General features: G+C 41.4%; 1 protein-coding gene across 3 annotated transcripts in view; it reads right to left on the reverse strand.

The window, feature by feature from the left end:
• Positions 1–4,850: 4,850 nt before the first annotated feature.
• LCOR (ligand dependent nuclear receptor corepressor) overlaps positions 4,851–22,391 on the reverse strand; it is a 118,987-nt gene continuing 101,446 nt past the window's right edge. For all 3 annotated transcript variants that reach the window (XM_081074272.1, XM_081074273.1, XM_081074274.1), the window contains one exon: positions 4,851–11,764. In XM_081074272.1, coding sequence (XP_080930398.1) covers positions 7,435–11,764 — 4,330 coding nt within the window. In that variant the 3' untranslated portion in view covers positions 4,851–7,434. The remainder of the gene's footprint in view (positions 11,765–22,391) is intronic.

The raw sequence follows: 22,391 nt of genomic DNA on the forward strand, positions 1-22,391 counted from the left end.
AGCGGAGTGAGATGCTCATGAGAACTGTCAAGGTGTGGAAGGAAACGTGCTTTCATGTATCTCCCATGCTTAACGCGAGTGGGAATAGGTGTCTTTTACAAACACGAGAAAGACTACAAAATACAACTTAATGCTTTCTTGAGGCAACCAGTGGTTTCTCTGTATCTCAAAAGTACGGGTTTGGATTTCCTTGGGGTTACAGCTAAGGCTCTGTTCCCTGCACAGGCTGCTGAAGCGCACAGGTGAATGTACCAACTGTGTATGTGAAAAGTGGGCTGCTTGAGGCAAGCCCTGATGCCATGCCTGGCATAGCCCTACCGATGGTGGGAGACCCATTTTGTTCTGGGCTGGGGTGACAGTGAGGGGATGGGCCTAGGTTCCCAATCCACGTTCTATATGCCCCAGAACAGTGAGGGTTTCAAGGCCCCACCCTTCTGCCTTCACTGTGTTGTTTGGGGATTCAAGGGCTGAGCACGGTAGCTGGGAAGGATGGGTGATAGAACACTTTTTTGGAAAGCCCTTTTGACAGTTAATTTGTTAAAATAAATACTTTCTATAGAAGCATTTAAACAGAAAAATACCACTATTTACAGTGAAATAAATTCCCCAGTGGTGTGAATAAATATGTATTATATATACGTATTTGAAACTGTAGTCTCTAACAGTCTCCTAGAACTATTAAGAATGCAGAAACCACTGGTGAAACTAATAACCTTAAGCTATCGTGGCTCTAAAACTAATCCTTACCTGTGGTATATACAAAATTATGCAGATGTTAAGTATAGCATTTTTTCCCACAAATTAGCTCCCAAATACTATAGCTTCAGCTACGAGAGGTGTAGATTACAGAAAACAATGGAGGGTGGAAAAGTTGATAAATTGAATAGCTTTTGGACCCAATGTCTAAATATTAGAAGGAAAATGTTTGTAATACGACATATATGTTTAGTGAAGCACTTAGGAGGCGGGAGACTTCCCAGAAAAGATGCCTCCTGGAAGGTGCTGGCGGCATAAGCAGAAGAGTGAAGAGGCCAACATGGGGAGGTGGCTTAATGAGGTGAGTTAAGCCTGGCCGGGTGGGGCTTCACTGGCCATCCAGAGAGCTCTGAACTTCAGTCTAAAGCTGCTGGTGTTCCAACAAGGTGCCATGGACATGCTGGTATTTTTAAGAGCTGAGAATGGGTGGTCTAGATTTGAGGTTCCAATAGGCGAAGACCAGCCATTTAGGTCCACTGACCAAAGCTTGGGGAGTGATAAATTTGCAAATACACTATATCTGAGAAAGAAAAGAGGGGTTCCAGGGGGTAAAGCAAACTTGCTGTGTCTGGCCCGGAGGCACTATTCTAGGCTTCTAAGTTCATTAGTAATTTTGTTTGTGTTGAGCACGGCCATAGAGGAATGTTTCTCCAAGAGTCAAGTTCACTCTGATTCATAAACATGCCAAAGACTGTAGTACTTTCAGTGTAAAGGACTTTGTACTTCGACTTTTAACTACTTAGTAGATAAGATTTCATGACCATGATTCAATGAATATTCGATCAACACAGGAGGGGATATTTGCTTGTTTTAATGCACAGGCATTACTCAGGGATAACATGCAACAGCAGCTGTGTGCTGAGATGCACACACAAAATACCCTAAAATCGAAAAGGAAAGAAATGTTGCAATGCTGGATGTGAAAAATGTTTGTGCCCAACTGTCCATACAATTTAATCTTGAATGACACATTGCAAGGGTCAATTAATGTATTCTGTAAAGGGCCAGATAGTAAATATTTTATATCTAGGCTGTGTAGGCCACATATCTCTGTTACTTTTTAACATAACCCTTTGAAAAAATGGTAAAATGCATTCCTTCAACCTCTGGCATATTATGAAAACCATGAGCACCTGGGGTTTTTTGGGGGGAGAGGCAGGCTATACTTTCATGTGGTTTGCCTACCAAGGACCTCACATTAAATGGAATGGTCCCAGGTAGGTGAGAAAGCCTGTGTCACTGTGCTCACCAGGTGACCATAACTGCACAATGGCCCCTTTGACGGACGGAGCAAAGATGGCTCCTGAGCATCAGCTCTGAGAAGAGGAAGCTCAGACAGAGGGGAGGTAATGGAAGGAACTGACCAGCATTGGCTCAATTCCAAGGGCAAAAGCACGAGCAGGGATATCCTCCACCAAGTGCCCTGAAACCCCTCCCGCCCATTCCCGCACAGCACGACAAAGCCCTGAGCTGGGGCCAGCATCACAGAGCTCCGCGGTTCAGCCTGAGTACAATTTATTTTAAAGAGGTTAGACCTTCAAGTCTTCCAATCCACCCACTGTAGAACAGAATAGTTTGTTTTGGGGTTTTAAGGGATGAATTATATTGAAGGCTGCCTCCAAGGCTTCCCATAATTCTGCATGCTTTAAATACAGTAATTTTTTTTTTCTTTTCCCCCTGAAGACAGTTTGGGAGCAAGAGCAAAGCAGAGCATACCGCTGGGATGTGACGATGGCTTTGCTGATACCATATACATACAGCGGGTCTCAGTATTGTAGTGGGTAGCAAGCCGTAAGATGATAAAAATGTACAGCTAAGAATGCAAAATGGTAACAGTCTAGTTGTTTCAAAACAATGGAAAGTCACATTTGGGGGCCACTAACAAAAGCTTTTCACCAACATGACATTCAACTTTGAAAATTCAATTTTGAAAAACAGCATAGAAACTCGTCCTTAATTTTTTTGGGGGAGGAGAAGACTTAACACTTTGAAGTTGACTGGATTTGATCTAAAGATGTAAACCATAATTTCTCAGTCAGACTCAGACTACAATAGGTTTCAGTTTCTATTATTCTTTTCTAAAGCACTTCAAGCCTCTATTTTGTGTTGGCTTGCCTTTAATAAAATTATTTTGAAAGTAGTATGGGACTGAGAAAATAACAGTGCCAAAAGAGTTTTATTTTCGTAGGAGCTGGCCAAAAATATTACATCATAAACAATGCTTAGGGTTTGCGATGGGACTTTGTTTCCCCTCTGTGAAGCCTTTTGCCATATCTAAAAGTGAGGTTCAGAAAACTGAACATCCAAACCAAAGTAGTCTCAACTAATTTTGAAAGAAACAAAATCTTGGCTTAGTTTAGAAATAAACAAGAAGTGAAGCTGGAGTCAGGTCTATGATGAAAACAACGAGAGGCTCAGGCCACATAAGTTTGGAACTTGGAATTTTATTTGCTCATGGGTTCTGACTCTATCACTAAAGAGGGGCTCATTTTGGCTACTGTGATCGGTGATTCTAAGAAGGAAGATGTGAAGCAAAGGTAGCCCAAGTTTCCGAAGACAGTACTTTGATGTGCTGTAGCAATATGTCTCTTTTGTAGCAAGAAGAAATAAAGAAACATGAAAGAAGAACAAAACTGAGGTAAGATAAAGAGGAAGGAGCAGAAAAAGACAGAGAGGAAAAGAGGCAGAAGAAAAAAAGATACCCCAGGGAAGATTTCTGTTCCTGAAAATAGATTATTTTCTCAAGCAAGGGTCAGCAAACTTTGTCTTAAAGGTCTAGACAGTAAATACTTTAGGCTTTGTGGGCCATATGTCCTCTGTCGCAGCTACTTAACTCTGCTGAAAAGCAGACACCGATAACCCATAAACCAATGGACATAACTTTGTTCCAACAAACTTTTATTTATAAAAGAGCGACAGCCCACAGTCTGCAGACCGTTGATAGATCATTTCCAAGCCCAAAGGGAGCCTGCAGGCGCTGACCTAAAACCAAGAGGCCTGGCTGTGGCTGCCTGGGCCAGCACTTCGGGAAAGTCCAGCCCAGTCCTAGATGCAATGACAAGACACCAGACTTGTTGATGGTGACACAACAGTCTCTCCAGCTTGTATCACACAGCATGCTGTCCTTTCCTACTTGGCTCTTAAGTGCACTGATCAACAGAGATGTTGCCCATAAATGTGACAGCTCCTGCCCTCACCACAGAATCCATCCCAAGGCAGGAAAGACACCAAACTTTAATTCAAAGTAACTGCCTGAAAGTTTCACTGATGACCTATCTGAACAGTGAGAAATCCCCCTGGGAACGTGATGCGTGAAGGATCCCATCAGAAGCACCACGTACGTGAAGGGATGATGAACTGCCCTCTTCTGTCCACACTACTGCGGGAATGAGGCAGGAAATCCACAGCCTGACGTTATTGTTAGATAAGGCTTGTGTAGAAGTACTTAATGCAACACAGAAAATGGAACTGGCCCACCTACGGGACCCAAGCGACTAGCAGTTGCAGATTCACAGACGCCAATAACATTCCTACATAGGAAGCCTCAAGAGCAGCACAAAGGTTTTTGCCGTTCCTGCTGTGCTGCAAGACTGCTACATGTGTGAGGAAGTGCTGGGGAGAGGCTCTGGGCCCGACTGGGGGCAGGCTCCACGCTGTCCTCCCAAACGCAGGGAGCCTTGGGGGAGGGAAAATGGGTCTCTTGAAGAGGGCCCAGCTCTGGGGAGCTCTCGCAGAGCTTCAGTGATTGCTTCCCAGGCATCTTCCAGCAACTCCAGAAGCTCAGAGGTAATACCAGTGCTCTCTGGTCATCAACTTCTGCTCCAACATTGGGACAGTCACTTCACTGAGCCTGGGCCCCAAAGCAGAGTTCCTTGCTGAGTCCAGAATATGGGGCAGACTGTCTTTGCATCCAGAGGCAAGCCACACTGTGACTATGGCTACAGGAGGGAGGTCTTTGCAAGGGAGGGAAAACAAGGGGAGACTCGAGCCAATACCAGGCCTGGGCTTAGAGGTATCTGGGCGACAGCATCAGCTATAAGTGGAAGAAGGCCTTCCAGAATGGGCCCTCAACTGTTGTTTTTCTTTTTCCTATTAGCAAAATTAACTGAATCAGCAAACATAAGATTAAACAAATACAAAAATAACTCTAAACTTGTAATCTCCTAATTATGTAGAATCCCAGTCTATTGAAATGTAGTCTCTCCTATAAAGTGTAAGTTGATTTTAAAGATGATCCATTGCATTGTTAGGTATATAAAATAAATGCATACACATTGATAACTTTTCTCAAATACTTTCTAGAATGGGAGAGAAGGCTATTATCCTGACATAAGCTTTTACAAATGAAAAAGAACTGAGAAAAGTAATGGAATGAATTAGAAACCTGGAACTGGAAAAGTTCCATCCACGTACTGCCTCACACCTCTCCCAATGCAAGCACCCTTCCCAGGTAGTCGTTATGCAGCTAAGGGGGCACCTTGAACGTATGTCCAGGAATCAGCACACCTGACATCAGCAAACCTCAGCTGTTTAAGTCGCCGCAAAAACAATATCCAGTGACAACTATATGAAAAGATTTTTTTAAACCTTAAAACCACTTTTTAAAGATTAAATGAACCTACTTAAAACATATTAATGCTTCCGTGCAACTTAATGCTGAGAAAGGGCTGCCAACATACACACGCAGCAGTGTCTGCTCTGGAATGGGCACAAAGATATTACAAAGAAGAATAAGAGACTCGAAGAATAGAGGAGACGTTAGGCAGAAATCAGCATCACTGAAGATAGTAAGCTTCACTATCTATGAAATTCAACACAATTCTGAATTTCCCGTGAATCAAATGCTTTTCTCAAGCCCTACCCAATCATCAGAAGCTTTCATTGTACATAAGCAGCAAACCTATTAACAGAATGAGTAGAAGGCCTATTTTATCATGATCTAAATGAACTAACGCATGAAAAAAAGTTCCCCTGGGTTTATCTAAACTGATCTGAAACAATCTAAATGGGAAATTTTGTAATAGAAAGGACAGAGTGGCAGCTGTCCATACAAGCCTATTTTGGTGACAGGGCGTGTTAATAACCCTGGCTATTGAGGCTTTCATAACCAAGCCTTTTTTGAAGAGTGGCCCAAAGAAAATGTCAAGTACACCTGTGTTATAATGGAGCAATCTTATAGGCACCAAGGTAAAGCCAATGCACCCACCTCAGGCTTTACTCGGGAAAGGCAAACATGAGTTACAAATACAGCAGCTCTCACTGTTGAGCCATGGAACAGAGCCTGACATGGCAGCGGCAGGAGTGCTACTACAGGCATGAACTGGGAGCATGGTGATAACCAATCAGAATGGACACTCACTCTAAACATGGACATCCCCATGAACATCAGCTCCGGTGAAGGGCGTGGGGGCCCCCAAGAGACGCGAGAGCTGCTTCTTCCAACTGCAAGCTTGCTGTGACCTTTGCATAACCGTGCAGCTTTGACCTTTCTGAGTCTGATGCCAAAGTAGTTTGCAGGGTGCTCACAGAGACCCTGGGCCACATTGAAACCATCTGGTCTGTGCTGATTACCCAGCTCATGACCCCCTAGCACAATGCACGGGGAAAAAGAATTTTACTGTAGAACTGGGGGTGGGAGACATTTGTGGCTGACAGCCATAGGCAAATGCCCCCAAACGCACATGCACACACACACTCTTAAACTTTTCTACTACTGGAAATAACATTTTGGCTTTCTTTGAATATGGAAGTATTCAGGGTAAGAAAGAAAATTAGAACAGTCACTCTCGTCCTAATTGACAAATCACAGCTACAGACGGAAAAAAAAAAAATCCTAGATTTTTTTTCTCCAAAGTAGGATGAAAACCTTGTTAGAATGCTAGCAAGCTTACAAGGCCAAAAATGAAAAGGATGGTAAGAATCAATAATGCAAATAATCTTTAGAGGTCATACACCAGTTCTTAACACCTGGTGACCTACCTTTTGTCCCTTGGGCACACAATTTAGAATCCATTTTTTTTTTCAAATGTCAAAAGATCAAAGGTAAGAGGAGTGACCAATAATTACTGTGATTTTTGAAAAAGGGGTAACAGAAATATTAACCTTTTACAATTATTACATATTCCCTCTGCATTTTCCACATACCATAAAATTGATTTGGTTTAGCTTTCAAATATCATTTAAACAAACAAACACGACAGAGGGAAGTTTACTGCTGGGGTTTGCAAAGAGGAGCGTCTGCTCACGTACGGATGAGGCTGGGAAGCGACTGTCACGTGCATGGTGGTGGTCTTCTCGGCTACAGTACAAGTGCTTGTGCATCAAGTATAAAATACAAGCCTTTATCGCATAGATCAGCTTTTTAGCTTTTGTAAATTTAAAAAACAAAAAGGATAAATAAGGCACTGTACTTTTAGAAACTAAAACTGCTTGGTTCCAAGTTTAAAACCCAAGGAACAACCAGAATATAATATATAACTTCCCTTACTCAGCCTCAGAGAAAGACTCGGCAAGTTCCCTTCTCCATCTGAGACACATTTTCTGACATCTTAGATTGTGGGGTTCTCCATGAACTGCAGATTTGAAAGGCTTGATAAGCTTATAAAAGCAGATTTAGTTAATGCAAAATAAAGGGTTATTTCTACAGAACAGTTGTACTCGTGGCTACAACCCTTCCAATCACTTTGTATCCAGCCGCCTCCGTTTGCTATGGGAAGAGTCCAGCTTTGCCTTCAGCTTTCGCTTTCTCTGGGCTGCACTGTTCTCTGGGGTTTTCGTCAAGGGTCTGGCCCGAGCCTTTCCACTGCTCTGCTTCCTGTTTGCGGCTTTCTGTGGCCTGGAAGAGGATCCACCTGCCCCTTTTTGCTTCGCAGGTTTCCTCACTGTTTCCGAGGCTGCAGGCTGGGCAGGTCTTTTGTTTGTATTCTCTTTTTCTTTCCTAGAGGGAGGGCAGCTCTTCCCAGAGGACTTTTTAGGGATCTTCACTTTATTCTCTTTCAAAGATGCCTTTCTGGGCAGTTGGCTGACTCTGTCCCTTGCAGCTGGCTTCCTCGCAGCAGGGGTTTTGGTGGGTTCATCAATATGCTTTTCTTTGCTGGCTTTCATCGCAGGTCCCTTGTCCTTCCTGTCCTGAGTGCTGCCACCTTCGGTTCTCTTGCGTTTATTCTGAACTTCTGCTTTGGGCAAGATTTCAGAGGTGGGCTTCCCCTTCCTTCCCTTCACTCCATCAGTACTCTTGGGCTTAACGGGAAACCCATCGGCACCCACTTGCAGGGCATGCTTGGGGGACATCAGAGGGTTGATGCACACACTCTTACAACCCTGTTTACTTTCCACAGCCAGGCCAAGGGCGCTTTCCATTTTCTCATTCTTGATCAAGCGTTGCTGGGCTCTGAGCTTTCCTCGAATATTGGAATATTTTCTAAGAATCCGGGTACTGGCTGGAGTAGGCGAGTTTGTGGGAGGAAGGCTATTTCTACCTTCTTTGACCTCCTCTAGGCTCTCTTCAGAACTGGGGCCAAGGCTGACATCGCTGCCGTCCTCTGGCTCCACTTGGTCAGGATTCTCTCGAATTTTAGCCCAGAGCTTCTGCATTTTCAAGTTGTTCCTAGCGGGAGTAGCTCCAGGAAATTTCTTCAAGTGTTTTTTCAAGCGTTCAGCCTGTAGTGAACTGGGGTACAGGCTGGAAGGAGAGTACTTCTGAAGAGGATGCTTGACAGGGGGGATGTCTCCTGGAAGACGAGTATTGAGCTTCTTTACGATGACCAGAGACCGGGTTTCAGTTGTCTCTAAGAACCATTTACAAACATTAGATAATTTAAAGTTTGTCATAAACAGCATCTGAACAGGAGAAAGCTTCTGAGTTTCCAATGAACCCCTACATTTCCGTGACCTTTTCTTGCTTTTCCAAATCTCCTTCAGTTTATCTGACTTGTTCCTTGCTCTTGGTGTTGGCTGCGCTTCCTTCTCCAACTGGATCCAGCCCTTCTGAACTTTCATGTAGTGGGCATTGAAGTTGGCGATAAGCTCTTGGTTCTCTTCCTCCGCACACCATTCCACAAACTTTGGCTGGTCGTCAACCCCGGCGTCCACATCGTCCTCGTTGAAGGGATCTCCACTCTCGGAAGCTTCACTGTCCTTTGGCGTTGGGTTCCCTTGTGCCGCTTCCTTTTCTGAAGTCACTTTTGTAGTAGCCAAGGAGTCCAGAGAATGAGCACGTCTTAGGTTGTAGGTAGAAGAGGTCAGTCTCGTGAGCCTTGGTGCCCACTTTGGGGGTCTGGCAGCATCACCACTTCCACTGCGTGACAACCTAAGTGCACTGGAGGGCCCGTCACTATCATCGTCCTTCTGCTGGGTAATTGCGTTGTCTAGCTCGCTGACAACCTCCTCCACGTGTTGTGCAGGAGCAGGTCCTGGCTTCTCCTCCAATTGTTCTGGGAAAGTACACGGAACACTTTCTAAGGGGTCATGCACATCTTTCTCACCTAACTTAGACTGGACATAGATTTCCAGTCTCTCTCCAGGTAGGGGCTGGCCAACTGTGGTTATAGGATCACTGCTGGGAAAAATATCTCCTTCTTCCCCTTTGACCTCTTTTGCCAGCATGTTTTTAAACGTCTGCTTGGTGAGGATCCCACCTGCGTTGCCCTCCTGTTCAGCATCCTTCTCAAATGGATGTTCACTGACATTTGAGTTTTCAGTGTCCTCTGGAGCTTTTGTATGAAGACCATCGGTCAGAAAGCCTTCAGGTGTTGTCCTACCAGAGTACCCTTCTTTTTTAGGACGTTTCGCAACAGGAGTTTTAGAAACCTTGATCTCAGGACAAGCGGAGGAAGAATCTGAACTTTGACTTCTTAGGCACCTCTCGGCAAAGGAAGAATCTGAAAGTTGACTTCTTAGGCACCTATCAGAGGCCTCAGGGAATTTTTTACCTTTTTTCTTCTTGTCCGAGTTCTCTTCAGGTGAATCAATGTTTTGTTCGCATATGTCTTTTTCTGAAGGATGTTTTACATCAGTGCCGTCTCCTTCTGATTTTCTTGTATCACCTGCTGCCCCACTTTCCTCAATTTCACTGGGGTTTTCCTTAGTAAAAGTGCTGCTTTCCTTCAAGAGTGGGTCTGTGTCTAGCTCCCGAGTGTCTTCCGTCTCGGTCTCAGTACTGATGCTTTGATCATCCTCAGCCTTTCCCAGGCTCGTGGGAGGCTCCATGCTCACTGCAGGACTTTGATTTTCTGAGCACAGAGGACTTTCCACTCTACTGACTGTTTCAGGAGAAGAATGAGGCCTAGAAACATCTTCATGGCCTTCCTCAGAAATGCTCTCAGAAGAGGGAACCAGGTGACAGTCTTGGGGTTCACTCATCTCCTTTGTATCCAACAGTTCAACTGGTTCTTGGTCTCGTTCAGGAGAAGATATCCCACTTGCTGTGGGAGCTGAGGCCACAGAGCTGCCTTCTGGCTTATCCTCTTCAGGAAGGTGAGCAGGGAGAGGCCACACCAGGTTGGAAGCTGTGGTTTCCTCTGACCTAGGGGATCTGCTTGGATTCAGTTTACTCATCGGGGGGCAAACCTCAGGCTCTTGCGATTCCTTTTCAGATGAAGCATCTTTGTCTCCTTCCTTGAGGGCAGTTACTTCTTTACTAGGCTCTTCAGAGTTGTCTTCTCTGGGAAGCTCCACATCTACCGTAGGTTTTGGGGCTGAAATTATAAGTGTCTGCTTGGGAGTGACCACTGCCTCTGACGCCAGTGTTGAGCAGCTTGCTTTTTCTTGGGAGTATAAATTTCTGGCCAGTGTGCGAACAGTTGGCAGCTCACAACAATCACCATTGAAAAAGTAACCTCGAGTGCTCTTTCTGGCTGTTTTCCGAGAAGATAATATCGATCTTTGATTCTCAAAGTGGCATTCTGTTATTGGCTGACTGATATAAACGACATCACACTGGTTATCATAGTCATTTATCCTCAGCCCTGATGCCCTTTTACTTTTCCGAGCTGTCTTAATGGAGGTTGATAACATCTTGGTTCGTGAATGTCCATTAGGTGCTTTGTGTACAGCAGGCATGGGGCTGGGGGCTAACCAACCATCTTTGGAATGATCAAACTGGCCCTTATCACTGGGATGTAAATGGTAACCCACCTTATTTCTTCCTAGTGAGTGAAGATGGTTCTCTTGCTTTGGCCTTGAATCTTGTTCACTTGCCTCTAAATCCTGGCACAAAGGTGTTTTGGAGCTACACTGTAATGTATTCTCTTTGTCAGCAGTTCTAGGTGAATTCCCCACAAACCCTGAGTCCCAAGCCTCTTCTGATAAAGCTTTGAATGAATTTCTTTGAGAAACAATACAGGTGTTGCTCTCCTCACTATTCTCAGCTGCCACTTTTACTGCAATTAGACTTTCTACTAAAGCTGAACTCTGCATGTGGTCTTTACCATCCTCACATATTTTCACATTTGCGTCTTGCTCCTGTCCAGTGGTTTGCCCCTCCAAGCTCTTTGAGATGTGGTGGAAGTTGAACGAGGAAGAATTAGATGCAGTGAGGTATCCCAGAGTGGAACTGTCCATTGAACTCCCAGAATTAGGTTTAGTGGTTGGAAGTTCAGAGGAATCTTTCTGGACAATAGTCAAGGCATTCTCTCTTCCGTCTACAAAGTTTGTCTCCGGAGAAGGCTCCTTCAGGGCCTTTTCTGCAAAGCGTAGAGGGCTGTGAGAGCCCGATGAGTCTACTAACAAATCTACAGAAGAAGGAGACTTTGTATCGAGACACATAGCATCGTTTTCCTTGTGTTTGGTGCCTAGCTGGGCACAGCCAGCATTGCAAGCAGATGAATCCATTGCTCCAGAATCAGAAGGTCGCAAGTCCTCGGTGCCTGGCTGAGATTCAGTGTACAGATCGTTCAGAACACGAATGAACTGCTTCTGATGATGAGTGCACAGTTTGACCATAAACTTCTCCAGGGGGGACTTCGACTGATTGTTAGAATCTACTGCTATTGCCTCTGCTGCGTTCTCACTAGACAGACAAAGAGAAAGAAGGAATTAGTATGGTCATTTTCCAAAGAACCAATTTTATATTATGATATTCACCAGATGTTACTCGTGTTGTAAAGAGAGCGGACACTGTGACCAAGACTGCTGTGAAATGCCCGTATACTTTTAAGTCAATGAATATTTACCTAATTAAAATGTAAGGCTGTTATAGTCTTAATTTTTAGTGACAACATCCTTCACACTTTTAAAGTGATCATTTACAAATAATTTTTATCTTATACAGAGGAAATACTGAAAAGAAATTTTTTTCAACAACTAAAATTTTGGCCACATTATTAACACAAGTTGGTCAACATGTACTTTGTTTAAGGCCTAGGTATTCCTGTTAAATAATTATTGGTGTGTAAGTCCACAACACTGACAAAAATTCAGACACTATATTACAAATCTTGGGTTTATAAATACTTAGAGAAAGTATAGTTTTAACATGGGTTCTCAGCATGACTAATTGGCTGGACTGTATAATTCTGCAAACAGGGATACAGGAATTCTACCTCTTTCCTGGGGCACGGAGGAATAGGGATCAGTAATTTCACATTTCAGACACACTGAAAAATGGAACGACAAGCAATTTCTGATTCCTAGCCTCTAGGTAAAGAAACAGGTATGAAATGGCATTGCAAACTGTAAGGTTCTGTCAGTGTAAGGTGGTATGTAGCGTTATGCCTTCAGTCATGCCCCACTTGTTACATCCTCTTAGACCTTCAATAAACATTTTACAACAACCCACAGGAAGTCATTCCACATTGAAGAACCCTCTCCAACCATTTCCATAAGTTATCCAGGACAACTCTTAGGGTTTCACCTGCACAGTAGGGGTGATGGGAAAGGATGATACTAGATTCACAACAGGATAGAGGGAATTCCTGCTCAGACAGTCAAATGTTTTAAAAGCTGTTTTGCGTTTCTGGATGTCTGGGTTTTACTAAGCCCATGCAGTTGGAGTGTTTCAGTTTTCTGGACAACTTCTGAATCTCTCTTTCTCTCTCTCTGGATTGTAATTCCTCAGGAGACTATTACCTGACTCTGTATGTAACAAGGCAGAGCATTGAGGGCAGTTTAATACATGTATGTTGAACAGTTGTTTGATAATATCTTCCAGCTAATTCTTTTTTTCATCAATCTGTGACTTTATCTCCTAGCCATGAAGTGCCTTATAGGAAGGCTCACCCTAGACAGCCTACGCCAGCCTCCTACCTCTCCACACTCCTCTGGTTTCTGAAGCAGTGTGTTTTAGTGGAAAGAGCATAGATTGTAGAATACGAAAAACCTACATTCTACTTCTTGCTCTGACATTTACTATCTACAGGATCTAAGGCAAATTACTTAACCTCTCTGAACTTTGGTTTCGTCACCTGTAAGTTGGAACTGAATATCATTATTTCAAAGGACTGTTGTTAAGATATTAGATAATGTGCATAAAGCACAAAACAGCAGGTGCTCAATTTTAGTTTCTCTGTTCCTGACTCAGGGAGATTTTTAAGACCAACTGGTGAATGAAGTTGCTGAAACATGTCTAAATACAAAATAAAATAAAACCAAGAAATTATTAGTGAAGTCTGTTGTTAAACTGCTTTACAAATAAACCATTTTTATTTCCCCAATCAGCAAGAGAGCAGTTTTAATCAGTGGTGCCCGGAATATCTGAAAGGGTCTACATTAGGCTACGGATTAGACAGACTTGTCTTAGAAAATGCCTATCTCAAACTTGAAACTGATCACTTCACTGTGAATAAACCAAGAAAAAGGATTATTACAGAAATATTATAACAGGTGTAGGGGATGGTGAACTTTCAAGTATGCTGGCAATGGGGCAAACACAATAAAAAGAAGGAAAGACCAAAGCAACTCGAAAAAAGCTCATTGAACAGTACACTTATGATACGTGTATTTTTCTGTCTGTATACTGTCCGTCAGGAAAAAGGTTTAAAAAGGCAACACATGGAAGGGCAAGAGGAACAAGTTACTCCTGCTGTGTGACAACAGCAAATATTACTGTCCTCCTTCAGAAGAGGGGAGACACCAGTGACACCCTTAGGTAAGGGACTATTAAGTCATTTCCAATTCTAGGACTCAGCGAGGTGTGCACAATGAACTTCACGCCGCTGCAGACTTGGCAGCTCAAGGAGAACTCAGGCGGCCCGGCTAAGGACCTCCCCCAGGAGGAACCGGTGGCTCTATCCATCGGCATAATACAGGCATACCTCGGAGATACTGCGGATTCAGACCACCACAATAAAGAAAGGATCACAACAGAGCAAATCCTAGTCTTTTTGTTGGTGGAGGGTCTTGCCTTCAATTTGTAAAAAGAATGCCACATCTGTGAAGCACAACAAAGCAGAGTGCAATACAACGAGGTATGGCTGTATGTGTTCCAGGGCCTGTACTGGGAAGCAGTGGAGAGTAAGTTGTCTGTCACTTACTAGTTGTGACTTTGACCAAAACACTTATCCATTTTGGGTCTTAGTAGAGCACCTGCCCCTTTACCATGCAGAATTGCTACAAAGGAAAACCGACCACGTTTATACAAATATCAGTTACCATCATTGTCAGCCAATCACATTAAATATGCTTCAATAAAAATAACTCAGAAATCAGGAATGTACATTAATATTTTCTTACAAGCTAAAAAAACAAATGTTCCAGGTAACTAAAGTTTTCCCTCCAAGTGCCAAACATTTAAAAATTTTAAAATAGTTTTGATGGAAGTCTTTTAAAAACTATATCCTTCTCTGAACTCAATTTATTCTATCTTACTGACTCAGGGTCATGACAAGTGCACTATTGAAGTTAGGCATTATTTTCATTATACTAAACTGAAACAGAATGATAGTTTTCGGGGCTACTCAATTAAATAAATTTGTCTGCCTAAATACCAAAAAGCCAGCGGCAGTCTGCATTTTATGAAAATCTTTCTTCTTATTGGCTTCCAAATATAAGCTGTGTTTAGGAGTTCCCCTTTTACCTTTAGCAGAGAACTTTCGTTCACTTTAAGTAAAAATAAACAGGGTCTGAATGAAGGCTTGGGAACAGTTTGATGAGTAGAGTACATGAATTTTCTAACAAAAACTTCAATTTCTCAGAGGCCTTTATTCCTCAGTTTTTGGTTCTTGGATATATTTCTGATGTTTCTGAGATATGTGCCAACAAATAAGTGGGATATTACTGCTTATTCGAAGCATCAAAGATTATATTCTAAATGCATTTTAGCAATACACAAAGGCAAAAAGGTTGCTTGATAATGGTCTATGAGCGAGATTAAGAAATATCCTGGAATCTGATTGTAAGAAAAAAACTGAAGAGATTTTGGGTTCTCCCCAACTCAAGAAGCATAACCATCACCGAAGTCTGTGAAAACCTTTGAGACACTGCTTCCTGCCCGAGGCTCTGGAAATAGGCTTTAATGTTTGGAACTAACAAGTACCTGGAGATGAATGGAATCAAGGTGTGTGCCCAGTAAGAGGGCAAAGTGCTCTGAAGGAAACTGAGGAAGCGCTTTCTTTTAATGTGATGCTCACATAGAAGGAAAAACTGAATAATAATTAATCCACAGGTGATATCTAACTTCCTTTATAGTTGTAAGACTTGGATTTGCTGCTTTCCCACATTTCAGTAATTTAATAGTGCTTCAATATTTTAGTTATTCGTAACTAATGTAAAGTTTTCCAAAGATCCATGCAACCAACTCCAAAGTAATGACTGTGGCAATATGGCTCAGCTAGTCCACAAGGACAGAGCAGACAACCACAGGTAGGTACTGTGTTTCCCAGAAAATAAGACCTAGCCAGACAATCCGCTCTAACGCATCTTTTGGAACAAAAATTAATATAATACCCGGTCTTATATTTTACTATAAGACCAGGTCTTAAATAAGACCGATCCTATATTAATTTTTGCTCCAAAAGATGAATTAGACTGATTGTCTGGCTAGGTCTTATTTTCGGGGAAATAGGGTATGTATCTACTTCAAGGCATCATGGTGGGGGGGGTGTGTTTTCACAACTATGGCATATTAAAGAAACATTGCTAGTATCCACTGAACTCTAAGCTGGAACAACGCCACACAGCATTTAGATACTGAAAGACAGCAGCCAAGAGGCACAGACAGGCTACACCAGCCTTAAGAGGAATTGATAACGGTGGTTTGGGGAAGCTCGGGAGATGAAAAGATGAAAACTGCCAATGTCAACCTTGCTTGAGAAAAACAGACATCAACGAAGGGTTGCTTGTGTGTGAGTTTTTCCTGGTAAAAAGGACCAGGGACAATGTGCTGTGAACTACAGGCCATCAGAGCAAGAAACAGGGTGCTCCGTATCGGTTACCGCCACTTCAAAATTATCTCCACCGGGAGTGACTATGTTTTTCTGAAATCCTAAGCCATAACCCTTGTAAAATTCATTGGCAATTATAAGGGGTCTTGTATAGTTATTCTATAATGTTTGTCTTTTACTGACTTAATTTGTCTTAGCTTTCCAAGCAAACATAAGCTTTTGACTGTAGGTAGGGACTACATTTCATATTTTTCTGTTTTCTCTTAGCAAGAAAGAGGGAAGGGAAAGGGAACATCAAGGACGCTTCCTGGGCAGGATTATTTACCGCGCTAGGAACACAGGCACTGAAGCTGGTGGCTGATGACTGTGGGGCATGTAAATATCTGGTAAGTTCTGTTCTGTACACATAGAGTTGAAGTGTTTTTAAGATTCTGAATCTGTGCTTGTCTGGTAGGTAACCGGTCACAAATGCATGAGCCCACCAGTAGTTTCACTTGGATCTGAGATCCTTTACATTAATACTAACCTTTGTCCAGGTGTCATTAAAAGGCCCTGCTATAATAGCTAACTTTATAACTACAGTAATAAAATCACTTTTGACTGTAAGTCTAAATTATCCAGCTTCTTAACCTTGCTTGATTTTCTCTAGAAATTTCCTCAATTGGACCTAAGTTTTAGATGAATTTTAGTTTCCTATCATTTGAGTATTTAATTTTAAAAAGAGCTTTCTAAAAACTAATTCATGACATATTTTGGAACTGCTTGTTTGATTTCACGCTTATTCTGCTCAACAATAGGACGCTTTGTAACAGCTGAGTGAATCAATTTATCAATCAGAAATACTTCACTGCCACCACTAAAGAGCATTAAGATCCTAAGGACTGGTCAATGGAAGGTCTGTAGGGGAGGGAAACTTGACTTCCAGCTACCTGGACAAGTTTTGCGTTTCTCTCCTTGGTCGGAAATGGCCTGCATGACCTTGACCACTTTGTCTTTCTAGCCTCAGTTCAATGCCTAATTCTTAAGGGTGTGGTAAAAGGATAAGATAATATTCATAAAAACTTGGAAAGGCATAGTTTAAGAATGATGTGTTATTTCACAACCCTATCTTTCATGATTTACTCAGCAATGGTTTTCTAGAGCAGAGGTTATACACAGCAGAACTTTGTCAATTCTGTGCTACTTAAATTCCCGAAGGAAAGCATTCCTGTGGTTACTATAAAGGTGACGGGTCAATGCTTATGTTATCTTAGAGTAAAAGACAGATCAAATAAAGATGTGGCAGAGAGCTGAAATGACAATTTTAAGAGTCTAGAATTTGTAATTGATATTCAGGTAGTCTCTCCAATATATGCTCTCTACCAATAAAACTGCTTGGTGGCAAATTCAACATCACTGATAACCAAAACATATTCTCGACTTGTCAGACTTGTCAGTCGAGATCAACAGAGACAGTGAATGATGTCTGGATGGGAGCTAATTACTGGCAGAAAAAGGTAGCCCCAGGAAAACCAAATGGGAAAGTCAGAGAACACTTTAGATAGAGTAGACCAAACAGTTAAGAGCTGTAAATTTATGTCTTGATTCTCTTTAAATACAAGAAAACACAAAAATGCATCGTCAGCACCCCTCTTCAAGGTAGTAAGAGTTGTTGCTATTGTTTGTCAGACAATATTCTGAAATTATGTTCCCTAATTTCTTCCTTCTGGTCCTTGAAATACCAAAAATGTAAGTATGTTCAAGGGCCTGGATAAGTCTGCCGACAAGTCCCTGCTCTCGCTACACTGGGAAATGCGTCTATCCTCGGCTAGTTCACATCCGTGTACCTTCCATATCCCTGATAAAAGGCTATTAGTATTCAGAGTGGATCTAAATATGATAGAAGCAGTTTAAGGCTTGAGTATTATAGCTCCCATTTCTCTTCAATTTAACTAGGTTGTCAAATTTATTAAATTACAATTAAATATAATTATCAAGGAGATTCTCATGTTCACTCTTTCACATATGTGTACCCTACAGGCAAGTGTATAGAGGAAGCCAAAACATTATCAGAAAGTTACTTGGTGAGTAGGAAGTTAGAGCAAAGGGTCATAAAGCAACACTTCCACATCCGCTCTAGGAATGCAATGGGATCACAAAACAGACATTTCTGTCAAACTGTATACTTCCGAAGTTTTGTTTCCATCAAATTAATTTTTATTTCTATCATTCCAGGTAAGACTATGTGTGCAAGACCAAATACATGACATTTGGTGTTAAACAAAAGGAGGGAGGGTTCAGAGGCTGTGAAAGATATGGGATTTTGGGCTGGATGGCAAAAATTTAAAAAATGATAGTTCCTGAAAGTGGGGGTAGAAATATCCCGAAGTGATATAACTAAATACTTATTTGGTGAGAGCACAAACCTAAATTAATCGAATGAGCATGATAACTAAGAAAAACGTTGGAACAGACTTTAGGAAATGATACAGTGATTTCAGACAGAGGACAGACCTCTGATCAGGGCTGATTTGAATGGAAAAAGAGTGTCTATCACTAACCTCATTGCGTTAGTGAAACCAGACTAGAAATCTGAATGTTAAAGGCATAACTGACATTTTATAAGGTCAGGATTACATGAGAGCGAGCTCATGAGAAGCTAGTGAGACTGGCCTATTTCTTTTTGTTTGTTTTTGTATTTGTCAGATAAGGGATTAAAATCTATGTTGTTCTTTGGGGGAAATTGCCCTTTAATTCCCAATTTAAATGACCAGGACAATAATGGACTAAAGTAATACCACTGCTTAAGCAGAATACAGAGGCGTTCATTCCCCAAGAGGAAGTGCACATATCATGATGCTCTTTTAAAGGAAGGGGTGGGTGAGGGGGTGAGGGGAAAGGAACATTTGTCAAGGCCTCATAGAGGCCAAGGACTGTGTACACTTTCCTTGGAGTGAGACTGAGAGAAATCAGAGTCCAGACAAGATTCCCATTACAATGGGAATACGTTTCTTTTGTAATAATAACAATGAACTAAACAAAACCCCCACCACGACCTTGCAGGGCAGTGTGTAGTGGAAGGGGGAGCTAAAGGAGGCATGGGGAGCTGACACAAACAAACCAAAAGACATTTAATAGTTCACATGACAGATCCCAGCCATACAAATGTTTCTCCTCTCATGAAATAAGGTGATATATTTTTGACAAATATTCCTCGTTTCTTTTTGGATGAAAGGAAGAGAGACTAGCATATTACATATCTAAATGAGCAGATATCTAACAGCATCCAGAGTTTTTCATGATTTTTATGAGATCTTCTATATCCTAACTTGTCTCATGTTCTCGAGGTTCTTAATCTCCATTCTTGATACCATACAAATCTGTGGTACGATCCTTAAACACGGCAAATTCTACTTTTGTCGTTATATAGTAAATCACTTGAAATGAACACACTCATGGCACACCAAAGAAATACGTAACTAATTATTTAAAGGACCTAGACTACTTTGTAAAATGTAAAACATTAAAAAAGAATTCCTAAGATAGCTTATACAAGATTTAATGTCATTTCTCACTTGTTCACCTCATGAATGTTGGAGGAGCTATATATATTTAAAAATTTAAAGTAGAGATAAGCAAAGTACTCCTGTATCTACCATTCTCTCTAGGGTGCTCTTGGAATTAATACCGTGTTTCCTCAAAAATAAGACCAAACTGGAAAATTAGCCCTACCATGATTTTTCAGGATGACATTCCCTGAACATAAGGCCTAATGCATCTTATGGAGCAAAAATTAATGTAAGACCCAGTCTTATTTTCGGGGAAACACGGTAGTCCTTTAAAACCATCGCCACCCACCTCTCTCTGGAAATACTGTTGGGAACGTACTGGAGTGGGGTGAACTCAGAAACATCTGTATGTTCAAGTTTTTACTCCGCAATATTGGAAGACAAAATGTAACCAAATGCATACACACTGCACAGTCACACACATACACGCAACTTTGGTCTTTATTCTACCTCAATCTTATCCCTATTTCCATGACTTTTCTTGCTCAGTACACTATCCAGTTCAACGACAGATTCGACTTCCCTTGGAGAATACTGTGTATAAGCTCCCTGTCACCAGTTTCCCCTCATTTTAGAGTTTGCGTCACATTATCCAGAACTGCCACCTTCTTAAAGCATAAAATCTGACCTTATCACTTTTTTTTGCATAAAACTTCTGTCAGCTTCCCACTGCTCACACTCCACGCTCCTTAGCACCTTCTCCCTGGGGGCCATGTTACATATTCTTCCTCTATTCTCATGGTTTGTTTCTATCTTTTATTAAATGACACTTACGCTGCATGGTAACGCTTGACTTGGCTATCTCCTCCACTGGACTGTGAAGCTTCTTTATGTCCAGGACGTTGTTTATTTTTTTTTAACTTGGTAGTTTCAATGCCTAAAACTTCATTTCAAGCATAAGTAATGAATAAACTAACCCAGTAAATTACTACATAGTGAAAATAATCTTCCTAAGATGTTTTTCAAGGGAATTGAAAAGGGAAGAGGAAACGACACAGAAGCAGGAAGAAACCAAAACTTTCAATTGAAAAGAATTCAAATCAACGCAGCAGCAGCGAGAGGAAGAAGGAAATTTTGAATGTCACACAGTAAAGAGTGTCCTAACTGTAAGCACACAGGAGGAGGTTGCTAGGGTGCTCTCCAAGGTACCACAAAAACTGGGATGAAAGATACGGCTTACACATTGGATTTCAAAAGCCGTTTGTTTTTGACTGCAACCCAGAACCAGAAATACTTTTTACTAAGTAACCCAGCACACATCCCTGTTTGTATGTGTATGATGACACACAAGTTTCAATAAAATAGCATTATCCTTATTATATGCTAGTATGCTGATTCTCTCCCTTTTCTTTTTAAAGTGTTGGTTAGGACCCAGTAAATTGATCTTCAATCTAATAATTGTCACAACTGGTTGATCCAGTTTGAAAAACTGGTCTACACAGACTCACCAGTTCCTAGCACCTCATAAAAATCTGCTATTCTGGTTTTAAAGACCTGGCTAGGTCTTTAAGACCCGTGTTAAAATTTTCGGGGAAACACAGCAGCAAAAGTTACACTGCTAGGCTTTCCTGGCAAACTGTCTCAAGACAATTTAATAGACATTGGAATGAACACCTCTAAACTGTGCTAACTAGGATATGAATTATCTGTTTGAAATGTGCAGAGTTCCCATTTGTTAAGAGTGTAACTAAAATCACATTAAATAGGCAGAAGATTCCCCCAACTTCTTTCATTGGAAAACTAAAGTTTTGATGATTAACCACTATGCATGCACAAATCCCCACTCCCACATTCAGTTTTTAACATTGTTAGTCATACTCTACCGCCCCATAAAGAGAAAGTTACAGATTCAAAGCTTGTAAAATTTCAACCTTGAATATACAAAAATCCCTGTATACAATGGAAACAGAGAAACTCTATGTAACTGTAATTTTTAATCTTAAACATCTACTATCAAAACAACTTTTATTCCATTTACTTTACAAAGAATAATAGTTTAATAATTCCCCTGAAACAGGACCAAGACATGCAAAAAAGCTGCATTCCAGATTTCAACTGTAGTTCTAACATCTTAATGTCTGACTGAAGAATAAAACAAGATTGGCTGACCAATGTCCCAGTCTAATAAAAACTCACCTGCCTGGCTTTCAAAGTTCTAATCAATAGAAAAAGCTTCCTCCACAGCTCCCAATCTGATTTTCTCCGTCTGTCCCTATTCCTCACACTAAATTAACTCGCAAAGAGCCTGGCAGTGCTAAGTGTTCTACATACAAAAATCTCATTTATGCCTCACAGTAAATCTCTGCGGTAGGTAGTATAAGCCCTCTTTTACAGGTAAGAAAACTGAGGATCAAAAAGGTTCAATAACTTATTCAAGCTTTAAACCAGGCCCATCAAATTCTGCTTCTTAAACTTGGGATATTTTCTCTGTGCCTTCCCTACTCTTTAGGATTCACATCCTCCAGCACCATGTCAACAATGACGACTTCTATTTAACAATGAAGGTTTATACACTTCAAATGTAATTTTTTTACTGATAATTTCATAATATAGATTTCTTTTCCTAAAAAGCAATGATGAGTAAAACTAAATTAACAGCTGGGATTTAATTAAGTCATAAAGTTTCAACTGAAAATTATTAGATAAAACCCCTCATTCATGCTAATTCTAGGTTGAGTCAAGAGTCACAAAGTGGTATAGAGGTTAAGTATAATGGTTTGGAATCATGAGGATTAGGACAGCTCATTATATAAGGAGGGCGAAGTCTCTT

This window comes from Rhinolophus hipposideros (genome assembly GCF_964194185.1).
Source record: "Rhinolophus hipposideros genome assembly, chromosome: 15".
Taxonomy (NCBI): Eukaryota; Metazoa; Chordata; class Mammalia; order Chiroptera; family Rhinolophidae; genus Rhinolophus; species Rhinolophus hipposideros.